This window comes from Lucilia cuprina, chromosome 6 (genome assembly GCF_022045245.1).
Source record: "Lucilia cuprina isolate Lc7/37 chromosome 6, ASM2204524v1, whole genome shotgun sequence".
Classification (NCBI taxonomy): Eukaryota; Metazoa; Arthropoda; class Insecta; order Diptera; family Calliphoridae; genus Lucilia; species Lucilia cuprina.
Window position 1 is genome coordinate 22,916,086 of NC_060954.1, and position 20,328 is coordinate 22,936,413.

General features: G+C 28.0%; 1 protein-coding gene across 5 annotated transcripts in view; it reads left to right on the forward strand.

The window, feature by feature from the left end:
- Positions 1-20,328, forward strand: part of LOC111683044 (serine/threonine-protein kinase 10) — a 93,507-nt gene that overhangs the window by 42,478 nt on the left and 30,701 nt on the right. For 3 of the 5 annotated variants that reach the window (XM_046955340.1, XM_046955341.1, XM_046955343.1), the window contains 3 exons: positions 9,682-9,788; positions 17,898-18,030; positions 18,399-19,504. In XM_046955340.1, coding sequence (XP_046811296.1) covers positions 9,682-9,788; positions 17,898-18,030; positions 18,399-19,457 — 1,299 coding nt within the window. In that variant the 3' untranslated portion in view covers positions 19,458-19,504. The remainder of the gene's footprint in view (positions 1-9,681; positions 9,789-17,897; positions 18,031-18,398; positions 19,505-20,328) is intronic. The other 2 variants (XM_046955342.1, XM_023445076.2) reach the window with 1 other exon arrangement.

Here is a 20,328-nt window from a genome sequence, read left to right on the forward strand (position 1 = left end):
ATATAAAACAATATTGTTTCATATGTTAACATTTAATAGAAAAAATATTTTTCTTAAATAAAATTTTTCATTATTTAAATAAAATGATATTTGTTTACGAGATGCTGGCTATTTTTTACATGAATAATTCAAAATATTAACGAAGTTTTTCTCCGTTTAACGGAAATTTTTAAATATAAAAATATAAACAATAACATACAGGTTAATCAAGAAAAAAGTTATCAGCTGATTGAATAACACCACTTTATATGAATTCGCCTTAGATAAAGCGGTTGTAAAAAGTAAACAAAATAAAAATATTCTAACAGCTGGCTTAGTAGATGACATGTTTGTAGTAAATTTGGAAAAAGTAAAGATCCAAAATTAAGTTTGTCGGTTATCAGCTTTATACAAAAACATACCGTTTTTGTACCCCACCACTAGACAAATATATACGCAGAAAAATATGACCGTTTTTTTTTTCTAACAATCGTTGGTTTAAATTTAATTTCAATTTTTATAAATATTTTTATTTGGGTTAATAAATGTTTTTGTTTGAGTTATGTTTTAATGTCTGCATATGGCACAATACAGCAATAAAACACAATAATTGATAACATTTTTATTTGGTTTATTTAGGCCCGTTTTCTCAATGTGTCGACAAACTGCCTGTTAGTTAATGTCGACATAAATTTATTAGACTGATAAACTGTCCATTAACAATTTTGGTTTTCTCAATATACCGACAAAAACATTATTTTCATTTGGCAATACCTTCAAAATTGAAATGAACAATATATTCAGACATGTCTGATGTCAGAAATTTTCTGAAATAATTCTTATACTTTATTAGAATTTTTAACGAATAATATAAATTTCCTTAGATATTTCACAGAATAATCGGCAAAGTTTTTCCATTTTTTTGGTTTATTTTTTATATGTATACAATGAACTCTATTTTCGTATATAATACGTTAGTATTATTGTTTAATTTTATTAAATTTAAAAATAATCTATAAGTTTCTATTATTTATTTATGCACCCTTAAGAAGTCATGAATAATGGTATCTTATAATATATTATTAAAATTGATAAAATTAAACCATAATAAATTATGTTTATGAAAATGTTTTCATCAGACGTTGATCGGAATATTCAGGACATTTTCTTATACTTGATCAGACTTCGGATCGGATACGAAATCGGCAACTTGTGCAATCGGCAAAAATTGTTTAGTAGGAAGTTGTTGACTGAATTAACTGTAAAAATGAGGGATATTTATTTTGAAGATAAAAATTATTATTAGAGTCCTAACGAACTCAAAATTTCGTTTGGTACCGAAGCCAAATTTCGGTAAATTTGAAAGTTCGGCCGAACTCGAACTCTTTTCGGTTTTCAAAGTTCGGTGAAAACGAACTTTTTTCTTAAATGAAAAACGCAGTTATGATTAAAAAGTAATTAATTCAAATTAAATGTTTCACTTTTCTTAGCTTTTTAATCACTTTCTGATTAAGAGTTCAAATCAGCCAAAAAAGGCGTTTTGTACCAATGTATATCGGAAATTTATTGTACAGCCAGGATGTATGATAACTAATGTAAACAAATTTTCAGCATTTTTAAAACATTTTAATGATGTAAAACCAAAATATTATTTGAAGAAAAACCTTATAAACCGATTTTGTCCATTTTGAATACCAATCAAAACGCAATAGTTTCAAGAGTCTGACTGACAGACATGTCTAGATCGTTTGGGAATAAGGATCTAGAAAATTTCGATGTTACAAATGAAATCAAAGATTTATAATCGAAACTAGATAATTCAAATTAAATGTTTCACTTTTCATAGCTTTTTAATCACTTTCTGATTAAGAGTTTAAATCAGCCAAAAAAGGCGTTTTGTACCTATGTATATCGGAAATTTATTGTACAGCCAGGATGTATGATAACTAATGTAAACAAATTTTCAGCATTTTTAAAACATTATAATGATGTAAAAATATGATAAATAAACATTTTATAAAATTTTAGGCGTTCGATCAAAATTTCGAAGAACACCGAACGTTCGGTCGGACACTAATTATTTTAATCTTTTTTTCAACAAATGAAAATTGTTTTCAACAAAACAGATATTTTTATGCTAAAAATATTTAAAGTAAAACATTTTCGGGTTCTTGGTTGTAAGTAAAAAAGTAAAATTCTTCTTTACAGTAATCAAATTATTTGTAGATTTGAAATATTATATTTGAAAAATTCAGTAAATATTTTACTTCTTTAAATCTAAAAATTTCTCAATAAAGATTTTTGCCAATAAAGATTTTAGCAAAAAAATTTGTTTGATAATTAATTTTAAATTTAACAAAATTTATGTTTGTTTTGGTAAAAAAAAATTAAAATTGTAATGAATTTTTAATAAATTTTTTAGCTAATTGTCAATTTTTTTACTTGAAAAAAAAAAAAATATTTTTTTTGTTAACCCATATAATGTTGTATATGGGTTAACCTCCAAATGTTTAAAAACAAAAAGTATCCAAATAAAGTTTGGAAGTTAAAATAAGTATGAGTTCTATAATCGGCTGTGCCGAATCTTATAAACCCTTCACCATGATGAGTTAAAAAAACAGTCAGTACGAATCTTATTACAAAAAATCAAAAAATACCATTTGTTCTTCGGGGCTCTTCCTACTTAATTACATGTTTCTAGGTTCAATATTATAGAAAATTCAAAAAGTGCCTTTTAAAGACTGAAAAAGTGCCAAAAAGTCCCATTTTATACATTCTAATTTAATCCGGGCTTTATATGCTTATGCTTATAATTTCTTATTTCTTGGTTCAATATTATAGAAATTTTTGTACCAAAAAGTCCCCTTTTGTAGATTCTTACCTACATGCTAAATTTCATGTTCCTAGGTTCAATATTATAGAAAAGTCCCCTTTCATGTGTTCTGGCATAATCCGGGCTTTACATACTTAATTTGATGTTTCTAGGTTCAATATTACAGAAAAATATTGGAATAATGATATTGGAACCAATTTTCTAATGATACTAGATGATTTAATTTGGAATAATCTGTTCTCCTAAAGTCGAAAACTTTTTCTTCTGTCGGAAACGGGTTTGCTGCAATTTTCATATTGACAACCTAACTAATTTCTAGAGTAGGGTGATAAACATCTCCTGGAGTCAATAGAGGAGTTATGCGTTGTATATTAAATGCGTCTGGGCGATCAACGAATACTAAATCTAGCATTTTACCATATACATTTGGTATGTCATTTATTTGAAAAGGCGACAATTCTGCAATGGAATATAGTAGATTTAAATTTGATTCCGAGACTTTTGGGATATTAAGTCTCCTAAAACAATAATCATATTTAATAATTATTTTATCGCAGTAGAGTGACGTTCATATATGTCGATACTTAAAGCAGGAGGAATGTATGAGCAAGGACAAAGATAGTCCTAAATTTAGTTTAACACACGTTGTAATGCTTGTTGCAACATTAAAGGAATACATCGTTAAGGAGTTAGTTCAGGATGTTGAATATTGGGAATTAGATCATTAGATGGAATTTTATTCATTGACGAGCATTTCGAAGGAGATATGGGGGGAGGATACGAACAGGATGGATCTAAGTTTGCAGTTAGATCGGATACAACGTTAGTGTAAGTTGCAATATTCGAGGATGGTAATGGAGTAACATTGATTTGATTTGGAAAATCTATAGTTGGAATTTAATTTTGACCAAAATTTGGAATATGGTTTATATTTGAGGGTTCTCTAACGGCAAGCTGATTAGGGGCAGCAACATTTGAATCTTTAGGAGAATTTGTTAATGCCTTAACAGTCCGTTTGCGTTTAGGTTTCGGAGAGAACGCAAAATTGTCTAAATTAGTGAATTTTTCTTGCAATGCTGAAAAATCATTCCTAATTTCGTCAAACTCGGTTTTATAACTTTTGAAGAAATCGTAAAAAACTTTGACAGGTCCATTGAATATTGTTTGGTTTATCAGATAGTGCATCTGCATTACGAGCTTTAAGTCCGCTACATTTTAAGTGATAGTTTCTTAAGCACAGCCAATAGAAAACCATACGTTCATCACCAGAATTACTACAGTTTCTGTTTATACAGTCCATATCAAATATTTTTCAATTCATACATCACAATTCTTTAAGATAAAGGGTATTGGCAATATTGCAATTAGAACACAGTGGCAATATCAGGAGAAAAAAAAGCAATCAGACAATAAAGCACACTAGTAACTTTATAAGATTAAAAATTTGGAATGAAAGGAACAAAATGTAAATGAAAAATACAAAAACAAATTGTGTGAGATAATAAAATTTACAATGTTTTATATTGTTATTGTTATTTTATGGTATAAAATAAACAAATGAAAAGATAAAACAGCACAACAAATTGGACTATGACATTGTTTTACAACAATAAGATAAGATAATGAAGATAATTTACCTTCTTACACATTTTCTTACCCGCACAACACATTTTTAAAATTTTTTGTCCATTTTCACACCGTTAAATAGCCCGAAATAGTTTTATTTCTTTTTTTTGACAATTCATTTTTGAGGAATTTTAATAAATCTAAAAAAAACGAAGTTGTAAATTTTGGTACTGAATATGGGAAATAAATATAAAATAATGTTTTGCAAATATGAGAATAAAAAATTAAAAAATGTGTTTATTAAATTTTTACAGATCAAATGTGCAAAAAAAAATAATAAAAAATCTGTGAAAGTATACATTTAAGTGTTTTATATTTTTCGTAAAATTTTTAAGTACGTTTTTATGCAACTATGTAGGTTTGGAATCAGTGGTGAAAGTGGTTTGAGTTACAATACATATAAAAAATTCTACAAATACATTCTTAGTGTTAGGTACCGAATGACAACTCCTTTAGGTACCAACAGACAAGCCCCAATTTCTTTATATTCTTTGCAGCACAACTTGAATATTTAATTATTTACAGTTAATGAAGAAATACTTATCTTTAAGACAGGTAATCAAAAACTAAAATTTTATTAACGATTTAACTATTAAAAATTAAACAAAATCGGAGCATAAATTATAATCACGACCGAAACTATACAGGGTTGGATAAAAAATCTAAATTTTTGATGAAATTCGGATCTCGCTGATATCTGGGATCCGTAAAAAACTGATTTCAACAAACACACAGACGGACAGACAGATGGACGGACATAGCATAATCAACTCCGCTATCTATAAGCATCCAGAATATACATATTTATTTATGGGGTCGGAAAATCATATAGAAATTACAAACGGAATGACAAACTTATATACAGTTGTTCAATTCACAATCAAGTTGTATATTGTATCTACTAAAGTGTAGTAACAGTGATTGTGAACAGGTTTTTGTAGCAAGTCATAAGTTTATGTTCACAATAAAAAAACCAATGTCAAAAGTAAAAAAAAAACAAATAATATTAAACTAAATAAACAGGCAAAATAAACCAAATTAATTTCTTTTTATTTAAAATTCTATTATTTGCATTATTCCACATTTTAAACTAATAAATAAGCAGTTTTTAATAAAATTTTGTCTTGGTAAACAGCTGTTTGTTTGTAATTTCTTGTTACCACTTTATCGTTTTTTATGCCAAAATCGATTGAATTTTTTATTTATATGCTGAAAGAAACAGTTGACAACACAGAATTTTCTTACGACATTCGAAAAACATATGAAAAATTGTCGTAAGAGTTGTATAGAACTTTTGCATAGAAAATACCAACAACATTGTTATGAATATAGTAGCAGCTGCTGACATACAATGCATTCAACGCTACAACATCGATTGTGAATTGAACAAGTGTCTCTCATAAGTATTCGAATTTAGGTATAATATAAAAAGAAACTGAATTTAATATCATATTTTGTATGCTAAATGAATAAATTAATTTGTTAAATTCTCTAGACAGTCCTTAGCTTTGATATCACGCTTTTTAAAACATTAAAAATTCACATTTACTTAAATTAATTTAGCTTTATTTAAAAATAGTCCATAAAATTACCTCACAAAAGTATACGAATTTTGTCTGTATATCATATTTGACTATATTATACAAAACACAAAAATTAGAATCGAATGATTTTTTTTGCTAAAAATTGTTTTAAGGGGTAACTATCAACCGAATGGATATATTTTTGGACCATTTGGTCCACAATTTTGGGACATTTGTACCATCTTTTAATACAATATCATTAAAATTACGATTTTTGACCATATTTGGCATTCTTTTCTCTTTTTCAAGAGATAAAACCAAAATTTAATATTGCGGTTCAATAGATTCCTTCAGGTATCTAAAAATAATAATCTTTGTTATAAGGATTTGTTTTTAAGCATTCCATGATATATTTTTGGTATCGTTCTTCTGTTTCTAATTGAATTATCTGGATCTTAAGTCCCTTTTCGTGCCACTAGGATCGATATTTTCCAACAAAGTTGGCTAGTATATATAATTGTAGATATTAGCATTAATATATTTTAAATTTTCAAGACATCGTAGCGGTGTACAACTACAATACATGCCTTAACAAAACGTCATCCTATACAGTAGATTTTAGTTTTTACTACTCATAACACTCACGATTATGTTGCCCATTACAACAACACTGTATGTAAAAAATTTTGGGATTATTTTGATCATAGTAGATAATATTTAAACAGATATCAATATTTTTGAGTTAGACCATAATGATATGGTGACATTCAGCCTAGAGGCCATTGGTTATAAAAATAATGATTCCTCTATATTGAATGGCGTTTCTTCGAGGCATGCTTTGGAGTTATAAACTTCCACAATATATTGAAAACTTAAAATGTATAACAGCTGATAAAACAATATATAGAAGACAAGTTTCCCCGAAAAATTTTGACCCTAGTATTATAAAAATGGACTTGAGTTCCAATAAATTGAATTAGCGATAGAAGAATAATTCCCATAATATATCTTTAAACGTTTAAATACAGATTCTTGTAATAAAAAATATTATTTTTAAATACCCAAAACATTAAATCCCAATAACAAATTTTGGTTTTATCTCTGGGAAAAAGGAGAAAAAATACAAATATTGCCAAAAACCGCCATTTAATTGATATTACATAAAAAGATGGTACAAATATCCCAAAATTGTGGACCAAATGGTCCAAAAATATATCCATTCGGTTGATAATTATCCCTTAAAACAATTTTTAGCAAAAAAAAATCATTTGATTCTAATTTTTGTGTTTCGAATAATATAGTCAAATATGAAATACAGAAAAAAATTCGTATACTTTTGTGAGGTAATTTTATGGACTTTTTTTAAATAAAGCTAAATTAATTTAAGTAAATGTGAATTTTTAAAGTTTTAAAATGCGTGATATTAAAGCTAAGGACTGTCTAAAGAATTTAACAAATTAATTTACTAATTTTGCATACAAAATATGTTATTAAATTTGGTTTCTTTTCATATTATACCTAAATTCGTATACTTATGAGAGACACTGTATACCCTTTTCACGAAGGCTCTGTATGGCTTAAAACAAGCAGGTCGCGAATGGAACAAAAGAATAAATAATATATTATTGGCAATGGGATTTTCAAGATGCAAATACGTAAAAAATGAAGAACTTAATATTTGTCTGATTGCTTTATGTAGACGATATGCTGGCGAGATAGAGATGAAGAAAATTATTTTAAATAAACATGTCGAAGCAATTAACCACGGTCCTATACCTTTTTATCTTGATCATTCATCAAAAGAAATATTAAAAAGATGGGGCATGATGGATTGTAGGCCAGCAACAACTCCTTAGGCGTGTGTTAAAACTCTTACAAAGTGTGAAGAAAATTGCGAGAATTTTAACACGAAAATATATTAAAGTATTATTGGAACTCTAATAGACCTATCTCACATTGATTTCGAGACCCGGCCTGATTCATGTAGTTTCTAAATCATCCCAGTTTAACTCTCATCCACATAAGGAGCATTTTCATGCAGCATAATACGTGTTACTATACTTACAGAAGAACACTGTGGGTAAAATTTAATTTTCGTGTAATAATGAAAATTTTGTGTGCTTTTCAGACTCAGACTGTGGTAGCGATTCAAATGATATAATATCATATTCTGGTCATGTTTTATTTAAAGCAGGTGATCCAATCACATGGGAGTCCGGAAACAACTAGTAGTAGCTCTCAGTACAATGTAGGCCGAATATATCGCACTTTTCCAGGGGACAAAAGAAGTTGTATTTATTCGTGGCTTAATGAAATGGACTTCAAGCTGTATGTTATCAACCCTACTCCAATATTGTGTTATAATCAAGGTGCTGCATTTATTGTGAAGAATCCAACTGTTCAGATGAAAAGTAAACATATTGATATTCGTTTTCACTATATTCGAAAAAATTTGAGGGGAAGGAAATCGATATACAATACTTCACATCTGCTGAAAACGCTGTCGATATTTTTAAGAAGACTTTTAGCTATTGATTTAGTTCGGCTTATAACACATCGTAATATTGGTCGTAGACCCACAAAAGTATATATATTCTGGGTTTTTATTAAATTCTAAGTCGATCTAGCCATGTCCGTCTGTCTGTTGAAAGCACGATAGGGTTCGAACGAAAAGAGCTTTTAAGTTTGGTATTGCAAATGAGCAATATCGGTCCACGATTTCGAATAGCACCTTACAAGCGGCCTTCCGACAAACAGCTTTTACAGTCATAATAGTAAAAAAGTTCAATGTAAGTCAAAATCTCTCTACCAAATTTTTTGAGGATCGGTCAATAATTGACGCTATAAGGTGCCCTTCAGAAATTGAATTTAAAGCATTTTACTGGCTTAAAAATGCGAGTATAGCTATCAAATTCGATATATACATATATATTTTTTTACAATTTCTTTCTCGTTTTTTTAATATTAATTTTCCCACTATTCACTCCATGTTTATTATTTTTTCCTCCAAATTTTGTTTTAGTTTTACTGTGTTCTAGATCGTTTTTACCTAACTTCACTACACCCTTTTTATCATTTTATATTTTTTAATCATGTATTTGAGTAAATTTAAGGAGAAATTCGAACCGTGTAATTTGTTCTTCAAAAATTAGTTATAGCGATAAAGAAGAATGAATATCTTTAAGGATATTTTAGCAGTTTTATCCTAGAAGATTCAAAAGAAATAATTTGATTATAGTGTTAAGATAATTTATATTCGGCATATATATTTACCACTACCAAAACTGTAAATTAAAACTGTAAATTCGTTAAAAACGCAGTGAATACTTCGGATTAAATTCAACTTTTGTTTTTTATTTTTACATACTTCTAAATTGAAAATATTACACAATTCACATTCGGTGCCGTAACGTTGTATGTCGTAAGTTTTCACTATTCTTTTGTTTTTGTGTCAAAATTTTTGTCTGTGAAATATTAATGACATATAAAGATAAAATAAATTGAATCAATGCGATGTCCTTTTAAAAAATATAGTTGTTAGTGAGTATACGTGGATTTATGTACATAAGTACAATTCTTAAGTGTGTAATATGTTTATGGGGGCTAGTATCTACAAAATAAGTTACTTGTATCATAAGTCCTAAATGTGCATTACAATAACGAATAACACAAATAAAACATCAATAACATATTTCATTTTTATTTATAAATTAAATGCAGTTCCAAGAACAAGATAAGAAACGGTACACTCAAGAAGAACGTCGTTTTGAAATTAAACATCAGAAACAGCTTGAAGAGTTGAGAGCGACTAGGGAAAGCACAATAAGGTAAGTACACATTAAAAATCTGTCAGGCCTCTCACAGATTTCCATTCCGATCGAAAGAGGAATTATTTCTGTGTTTTGGCTTTTTCCAAAAATAAAAATTCTTTCGAAATGAAACCACTTTCAGTTTTTAAAGTAGAATTGAAACTTTTATAAATGTAACAAAAACCTTTAATAAAATACGATTCTGGTTTTGATACACTAAACAGAATCAATTTTGAATACAATCAATATAAATTAATTTTTTTTGTAAACTATCTTCATAATTTGGAATAAGAATAATATGGAACTGAAACCATACCGATCTAAAGGTGTATAAATTTATGTCAATTTATGAGGTGTATATGGGAATTTTTTTTTTTTTTTTGTTTTAGATTTTAAGATTAATTTTAGATTTAAGATTAATCATTATGCATTAAATATATATTTTTTAATATCATAAAAATTAAGTGATGATGAATTTATATTCAGTGTTTGTATTAGTTTTTTGATATGTCCTTTATATATTAGCACATTGAATAAATAAGAACCATAGATGTTATTTTCATATATTGTTTAGACCAGTGATAATGTTGGGGTTATTCATAATAAGCTATTAAATTACTTACCAAAATTATTTTCTTGTATTTCGAACAAAGGTTCGAATTTTCGAAATTAAATAATGGTTTAAATCCATGCATTACACTATACCTGGGCAGTGATACTATTTTTCTGAAAGGTGGATCCGAATAGACGAATTTACCAAACACATCCAAAATCTTGAGTTGCGGTAAAAGACCAGCTTTTCGTACCTTTCCAGGTATTTCAATTTTCCTTTATTTTGTCTCACTGTGTTATTTTAATATCTTCAAACCTTTTCAACTTAATTTTGTATATTCGTAATGCCTTTGTCAGTCCATTTAGACTACCGGAACTAGTTTTAATAGACCTAAATAATTTTGAATTTTGAACATTATATTATATGTTCATATAGCGATGAAATTCGACATAAGTAAGATTCTAATGATCCAAAGTCACTATGCAAAATTTAATGAGGATCGGTCCATAATTGGCCCTACCCTCCATATAAAGTCCCGGTCACAAAAGGACTTTAACGCTCATTACTGGCTAAAAAATACTAGTATATAGATGAAATTCGACATAAGTAAGTTCGACATAAGTACTAGTCAAAATCTATATAAAAAATTATGGGATTCGGTCCATGATTGACGCTATCTCCCATATAAGGTCCCCTTCAGAAAATGACTGCAGCGCTCATTAATGGCATAAAAATACGAATGTAGCGATGAAATTCGACACAAATAAATTTAATACGTCCCAAATTGTGTCTACCAAATTTTATGAGGATCGACCCAATTTTCACCTTATCCGGGCTCCACATACTTAATTTGATGTTTCTAGGTTCAATATTATAAAATAACTCAAAAAGTACCTTTTGAAAAACGAAAATGTACCAAAAAGTCCCCTTTTATAGTTTCTCTTCTTCTTCGGGTTTCTAGGTTTAATATTATAGAAAATTTAAAAAAGTATTTTTGTAGAACGCAAAAATTAATAAATAATTCCGTTTTATAGGTTATCACCAGGGAAACCGAAAACATGCTCTAAAAAAAGTGTTTTAAGCGCTTTAAATATGCCGTAAAAAACTCAAAATATGCTCTTAAAATTTAAAATATATACTCCAAAAATAAAATTTTTTATTATTTTTTAACATTGAAAAGCTCAAAAAGACTGAAATTGTAATGATATAATAAATATTTAATGTCATATTCTATATCCTACAAAATTTTTTTTATAAATGTTTCATCTCAAAGTTTGAAGAACTAGTATAATAGAATTCCGTTTTACGTTCAGATAACCAATAAATAACATGAAACCATTTGGTCCCCAAAAAACATATTTCAAACGACAAAGTTTGACACATTTCTTCCAATTGTATTCATAGCTTTTAAACTAACATTTTAATCGGTGTTGTCATAAATTCCAATAATTAGTTTTTTAAACTATAAAAATGGATTGGTCTCATGAAATCAAAAGTAATCGGTTTTATGTCCGATTTAAAATATAATGCTTTATTTCGTTATGTTATAACGAAATTTTTTTTTTCAAAATTGTAAAATAGGCTAAAAAATTAAATAAAAGAATAGAATTTTATTTTTTTAAATAAAGTTTTGAAAAGAAAATTAAAAATGTATAAAAACGAAAAAAGCGAAAACATCAAATATGCACTAAAAGAGTAAAATATGCTCTAAAAACTCGAAAATATGCATTAAATATGCTAAAACGTCAAATCATGCAAAATTATGCTCTTATGGGTAAAATATGCTCTAACAAATCGATGCCAAAATTCTCAAATTGGTCTGAAACGTGTAAATATCTTATCCGCGAGTCCATACGACGCACCACAAAAAACATGCATTTGCATATTTTGGTTTCCCTGGTTATCACTTACATCGGGTCCTACATATTCAATTTATTGTCTCTAGTTTCAATATTAAAGGAAATTCAAAAAGTATCTTTTATAGAACGAAGAAGTACCATAAAGACCCCTTTTATAGTTTCTTACCTTAACCGGGCCCTACATGCTAACTTTAATGTTCCTAGAATATTATAAAAAATTTAAAAAGTACCAAAAGTCCCTTTTAACGGGTTCTCAGTAACAACATATTAGTGCCATAGCAGTGCAACAGCTGCTCTCGCTCTGCTTTGTTTTTATAAACAAGCGTTCAATTCTAAGGTAAAATCGGAAGTGCAAAAATTATCAGATGAAAATAAAATGTTGAAAGATGAAATAAAAAAATCGTAAAAAGAAAATGGAAAATCGTAAAAAGAAAAGAGTGAGACGCCTGAAAAAAGATCTTAAAGGGAGGAAATTAATAATTAGAGAATTGGAATGACAAAAATCTTACTATAGTGCAGTTAACGAAGATCTCAAAAATTAAAATTAAAGTGGAAATCGAACAATCGAAAAAAAACAATAAGAACAAAAAAAAACGTTATGATTGAATTAAAGTCTGTGGAAATGGTAACTGAAATTTTAAGCACCTTAAAAATCTAAAAGGAAAGCCCATATACTTATATTGAAAGGGATCGATGTCCAGAAATTGATAAAACAAAATCTTTTAAAAGCTGATAAGGATGACAAACTAGTAGTTGATTATCAACGGTTTTTCTGGCAAAGATCTGGTGAAGAAGTTATAATATAGATTTTGTGGTGGGAAAGTTCAACAAATAAGTTTGAAAAAATTTCGGGAACTTTAAATTCAAAAATTTAATTTTAAGTAAAAAAACAAATATATTTTTAAATAGTGCAAATAAGAAATTAAATTTAAAAATTATGTCATATAACGTTCATGGGCTAGGAAATCAATATCTTCACCTAGATTTTTTGATTTCACAAACCAAAATGAGAGAAAATAATATAAATAAATATGATAACAATTTAAAAAATTTTAAAACTATTTAAGAAACAATAGATTTGGAAAAGCAATAGGTGGTTATGTTTGTGGTATAAGAAAAAAATTAATAGATCTTGGTTTTCAACAGACCTGTTGATGAAAATCTGAACACAATAAAATTATATACGCCCTCAATTACTTTACAAGATCATTGCAAAATACTATTAAAGTCATATAAAAAGCAAGAAAGTCAGTCAAAATATAAGCCAAAACAATCTATAAACAAATAGTTTGACAATGACTGCAAAAAAGAAAGAAAATTGTATGAAAAGTACTTTTTTGGACTCTCCCATAACCCTATTTCAAATAAAAAGGTAACTAGGAATGGCAAAACCGAATAAAGCTTCTGGTGAAGGTCGGGTTCCTTACGAATTTTTTAAATATGCAAGTGAACATTTTCTAAGAGTACTGTCGAACAATTACAGAGGAATTTCTTTTATGAATGTTATTGCAAATATAATGATGGGAATAATACACGAAAGAATATCACGTTGGTGTAAAATTCATACAAAACTAAATGAGTATCAGGCAGGCTTTCGAAGAAAATATTCAACTATTGATAACACTGTGAGTAATTTTTTAAGTCATTGTGGAATAACCATATACGGACACTACTATATGATAAAAGACCAAAAATGAGAAAACCACGGGCCTTCCAGTTTGGCCCATAGTCATCTTCATGATCAGAATCTATCCTAGGAATGATAAGAAGCCGCAAAAATGAAAAGTTTCCTGAAAAAATGTTAATTTCATTTTTTCCATTACTTCAACATTAGGGTATCCCACTTTTAAGGATGAATACCTTTAAAACGATGCGTTTCAATGAACTAAATATTATAAAAATAAAAAAATATTGTTTTTAAAAAGGTCCTCAATTCCCTACCTGTAATGAAAAATCTTGATTTCTGTACAATATGTTTAAACATTTTTTCTGCAATCTTTTCGAATTGGGTGTCAAAAATTACGCAATTTTAAGCTTGTCGAGCAAAACGACTCTTAAGGCCAATCTTTAGGTAAAGGATCAGGAATTAAATTAAAATTAATCCTCAAAAGTTGTTTATGAGTACTCAATTAGTTAATTTTGTTTGCCAGTTTATGAGCCCAATTGAGGAGGTTTAAACTTAAGCAAGAAATGCAAAATTGTAAACAGCTGATGCAAAAAAGTTAATAAAATTTTTAGTAAAACAAACATCGATTAGTATAAACTATAGGGACTTCACAATATACTATTTTTGTTTTAAATTTAAGTTTTCATTAATTTTCATATTATATTTACAATTGTCTTCCTAAAAAAATACATTGTTTTGATAACAAACAGTAACGTTTTCTGTTTTGCATGGCAACACCGCGAAGTTTAATCTTGCACTTAAAAACATCAAAGGGGATTAACATCAGTTGTCATTTGATTGCCAACTCAAAACACCCTTATTGTATTATAAGGGACATACAAAATCAAAAATTCTGGAATGGGCTAAACCAAAAGCCAAACAAAAAATTTTGATTGGTAGTGTGTAGATCGATACAAAGTTGCGTAGGTATGGGGAAACACTTGTTTTGAAGAGATTGATAAATTACAAAGGTATATCATGAAACGTATTCTTAAACTAACCAATAATATGCTTAACTATGTGATAGCAGTAAATGCTTCACAGCAAGCTGGTCATATATCAAAAAATTAGTTTGTTAGATGAAAAGGCAATAAATTAATGCATTGCGCGTTGACCATTACGTACAATAGTTCTAGCTTCATTAATCGATCAAAAGGTACTGGTGCTATGAAGCAAAAACTCTAAAACGTGTCTATATTATTTTGAAAAATACGGATATATGGTACGGATATAGGAAACATGTAATCTGATCCGATTAAATGAAAATTGACTTATTTCAGTATTCTATCCAATACTGCAGACACGTTTATGAAATTCCCATATGTAAAAAGTAATATTTTAAATATTTGTATAGTTATCTCAAATGCATCCCACTAAGTAACCACAAAGCTCTTAAACAAAATAGTTTAAGCTTTCTTTTCAAAACTCCTTGAAATGATAAATGGTAAAATATTTAAAAAAATCTAAAAGGGGCTTTTTTGTAACGGGACGCGAATACTCAAAATATTTTGGAAACCACTATAAAACAAAACAATGGTTATTAATGCTGGGTAAAATTTTCTTCTAAACATGTAAAACTTGTCCAGCTTAAGAAGGGTCACTTATACATAAGAGAACATAGCAATGAATATTTTAAGAAGGGTAACTAAAGCATATTTTTTGCATGAATATAACATTTTTACCTGTTTTTAATTTAAAACTGGAAAAAATCTTTATATAAAAAATTCTTAAAAATAGTCGTAATCGGCCCAAATAATTTATTATTGGGACCGATTAATCGACTTAAAAATGAAAACTAAAATAGTTGATCGGAATATTCGATTATTGGCATTTTATACCATTCACTAACATATAATAAAATCATTAATTATTAACAAAGCATAATAAATTTTTTAACATGTGTAAAAAATTGTCAAAGGTTGAAGGAACATTAGAGTGAAAATCTAAATTTTTTTTATTTTATCCATATATAACATTTGTATATGATTTTAAAGAAAATTTGTTTTAATAAAAAAAAAAGAGTCTAGGCACTTTTCGCCCCCTAAAATGGGGCGAAAAGTGCCTTTTTAGTTTTGGATCTATGCTATTGCCCTGCAATTTTTGTTAATTTAGTTGCCTAATTAATGCAAGTTAAAATTACGGTCTTTATTTGGAAAAGAGTAGACAAAGAAGTTGACAAAATTTTTAAATTTCAACTGCCTAAAACACAAAAATTATAAGCGGTAAATTGTATATACAAAAATGTTTTTTTTTTTTTGTTTAATCCTGATGAACGCTCTTCAAAAATATAAGTGATATTGAAGAGGAAACGCAAAATTGGCACGCGCTTTAAAATTTCACATTTTAATCTTTCACTTTTTAATCATACTGGAAACAGCATTTTATCATTCTCTGTTCTCTTTGAATCTTTGAGTGGAATTTCAAAAATATAATGCTGTAAAAGGGTGGATTCGAAGCCAAACTGTAAAAATTCAGCTCAAAATTGTTTATTTTTAATAATATTTAAAAAAATTATTTTTTAAAAGAATGAACTTCAAATCTCTTTTTTCTTAAAAAATTGTTTATTCTTTTCTCGTGTTCAGTACATCAATACGCATCGATTTGGGGGATATCCTTACATCAGATTCATAAAAAGGCTTTTATTACACTGTAGTGTACACACATTATATTATGACTGTTCCTGTAGAGAGTTTTGCAAATATGTATTGTCAGAAAAGCAACAAAAGATATTGTAATTTTTTAATTGACAGATTTATTTTAAAAACTTTCTACCAAACTTTTGAATAAACAAATATATATGAATTCTGTTCGTTTACAAACAAATGTTTACTATTTTTTCATTTTTACAATTTTTTATGTTTTCTGTTTTTGTACACAAAAAATTGTAAAATATAGTAAGCTCCATGGTATAAAGAAAACAAGGTAACTCCGTTCTCTCTCAATAAAAAGTTTTTTTTGACGTAAATAAGAATTATTAAAATTTATTTTTTGTATACAAATAAAGAAAAACTTTGCCACACATGTAGTAGGGGAAATCATATTTAGGAAATTGGAAATTAAAAAATGCGTATAACTTTTAAATTAATCATTTAAAGTTGTGTGCACTAAGTATATTTTTCATTTTATATTTTTATATTGAACAAAAAATTAAAAAGTAAACAAAGAACTCGGATTTTTAAAGTAAATACGGTAGCATATAAAATAATAATTAATCGCTTAATATGGTTACGAAAAGAGAGAACGGTTGTACCTTTATTTTTTTACCATGGTAAGCTCTTTGAAAAAAAATTGTTTTCCCTTTTACTATTTTCGGCTTGAATATTTTAATCGAGTAAAAAGTAGTAAAACAAAATTTGTTCTGTATTGATTTGTTTGGAAAAATATTTCGTGAGAAGGGTATAGGGTAATTCCAAAATAAATCGACCAAAAAACGCTGTTTTAAATTTTTGTCCCCTTCGATTTTTTTCCAAATTAAGGGCATATATTATTATCCTTAATGCGGTTTCTATGGCGTATAAATTAGATCCATAACTTTTACCATCATATTTATATCACAAACTTGAGATATAAATATGATGGTAAAAGTTATATATATATATATATATATATATATATATATATGTATGTATATATATATATATATATATATATAATATATATATATAATATATATATATATATATATATATATATATATATATATATATTATATATATATTATATATATATACATTCTTACTTGTTTTTATCACTTTAATTAATAGTTAATGCTCTTAGTGCAAATATTTAAATACATAAATCAATGCAGCCCTTATGTCAGTTAATTTTGTATGAAAAGTGCGACGCCCTTAAAATAAAATCCACCCATTTTTTTGCATAGTATCGCACCATACCAAGTCACATATTCATACAAGTTTTTATCTTTCTAAGTGCTTTTAATCAACAGTTATGCTAAATTTGTCATTGGTAACACTGTTAAATGTATTCAAACAAGCCTACAGTTTTTCAAGTAATATTTTCTTGAAAATAATATTTTTATTTCGTTACAGAGAACTTGAACAACTACAAAACGAAAAAAGGAAAGCTTTAGTAGAACATGAACATGCTAAATTAACCCAAATTGATGACCGCTTAAAAACTGAACTTCGGGAGTGGAAGGACCAACTAGTACCGCGTAAACAGGTAAAGAAAAGGATTCGTTGTAACAAATTCCTTATATATTAAGCAATCTAATTAATTTGTACTTAAGAATACTAACTAACATAAGTATTAATTGTATTGTTCGAAAGCACATTATTATGGATTCAATCTTAAATTTTGTTTCCTTTTTTTCTTCTACAACTTTTCCCAATGCTGCCATATGTATGTTATATAATAATTGGATAACATGATTCTTCTCTACCATCTAAAATATACGTAACATTGCTAAATACTTACATAATACTGCTACTAACAATAAATGTCGACATGAATGCATGTTTCCTGTCGTCGTTCTTCTGTATGCTTGCTTATTTCCTGGTTAAATATTTATTAATACTAACGTCTAAAAGAATTTTATAAAAATGGTTAATGTTATGTACGACAAGTTTGAAAAGCTATACAGCATTACGTCAGATCGAAATTTGAGGAAAATTGAGGATGATATAGATAATTTAATAAAATTACCGCCTCATTTGGTTGGTATTTTTAATGAAACGCCTCGTTTAGTACCCAGGGGCACTTTTTTGGGCAACATTAATCAAATGGCTCGATCGAGAACTCTATCACTGTTTTCTTCTAATATAAGTTCTAATTTCCGTGGTTCAGTGCCAGATCTAAGCCGAAGTGTACCGACAACTCCTATGTTTACCTTTAAACATGACCGAGTTAAGTTGGTTGACAGTTTAAAGAACAGTTCTTCATCAATACCTCGATACCCAGACAGCAGTAATGAAGGCGTTTTGGAAAAAACTTCCACTGTATTCACTAAGCCATTATTGGCAAACGATATTGATCAAATAGTTTACTTGGGGGAAGAAAATGATAAAATAGTTGAAATAAAAACTACGTCATCTATTCCGGCTGTTAAGAACATGAACAAGAGACATTCACCAATATCACTAACAACATTTAGATCACGTTCTCCAACTTCCGCTATAAATTCCGAAAGTCGTGATGACATTGTGTTTGACCGATTTTCAAAAGCAGATGAAGAATTAGTGCAACTACGAAATCAGCCCAATTCGTTATTGCATTCCTCATCGTCGTTTATTATTAAGCGGCCATCCTATTTACCAGAACGAAACACAACAATGATTAATTCACATTCTGTTCAAAACCTACAAAAAATTTCTTTGTTGGAAAATCGCGTAAAACCCCTGGACTCGTTCAGTTCTTCTGAAATGAAATATACAAGCTTAGCTGGACAAAAGGCTGCAGAGCTCCTAGCCGAAGTTCAGCCGACACTGCGAGCATCAACAAAATGCGATAGAAATTCCATCGATACCGAAGAAGATTCATATGATGGATTAATGTTGCAAAAGGCTCCAAAATATGCAATACCAAGAGTAATTACCAGCAATCCATCTGAAAAAAGGGAACATATTAGAATGGATTCATCAGCTGCGTAGTCAACAAATATACTAATAATCTTCAAATTTTTGTAATAATCATTAAGGTTGTTTATATTTCTTTTTTTCTTTGCTGTTTTCGTTCACATTTTATGTTTAGTTTTCATTTTTAAATGCTTGTTTACATAAAAAATAAAATGCTTATTACACATACAATATATTGTTACAAAAATTGCTGTGTTTTGTTGCTATCATTAGGTGTTAATGCTTAAAGTAAGCAACAAAACGAACATTACCTGACACGTCATCCTCACCTCACAGAAAAACAGCATGATCTAGAAACTCTTTAAAATTTCTTCAAAAAATTGGTTTATTTGTTAACTTTTTGTAATGTCAATTTTATTTTAAAATAATGTTTTATTGTTAACATCATACATTTATATTTGTATGTATTTTTATTACTGAATTGGTAGCACTTTTAGTGAAAATAAAATAACTTGTATAATTTTACACATGATGTAATAAGTAAGGTCAGAGCGTTTTGGCAACACAAACACAATATATTTCCTTAAATTTGAAAAACAATAAATATTACCTATAAAACCGTCGTTACATATTCTTATTTGACAATTTTTTATGAACATTTTAATTCATAATTTAATTTATTTTTTTTTTTTCGAATAAATTTTTTTTAATAAAAATAAATCATTTTTTTACACAACCCCTACACTTTTTAAATAAACAAATAAAAATCAGCTGCCATAAAGGTTTTACCTCACTTAGTTCATCCTGATTTTACACGAAAACTCCTAACGTTCATAAATATAAAATTTTTACGAAATTACCTTGAACGTTAGCAACCTAACGTTCATAAATATAAAATTTTTACGAAATTACCTTTGAACGTTTGCAACAAAACATAACTAATGTT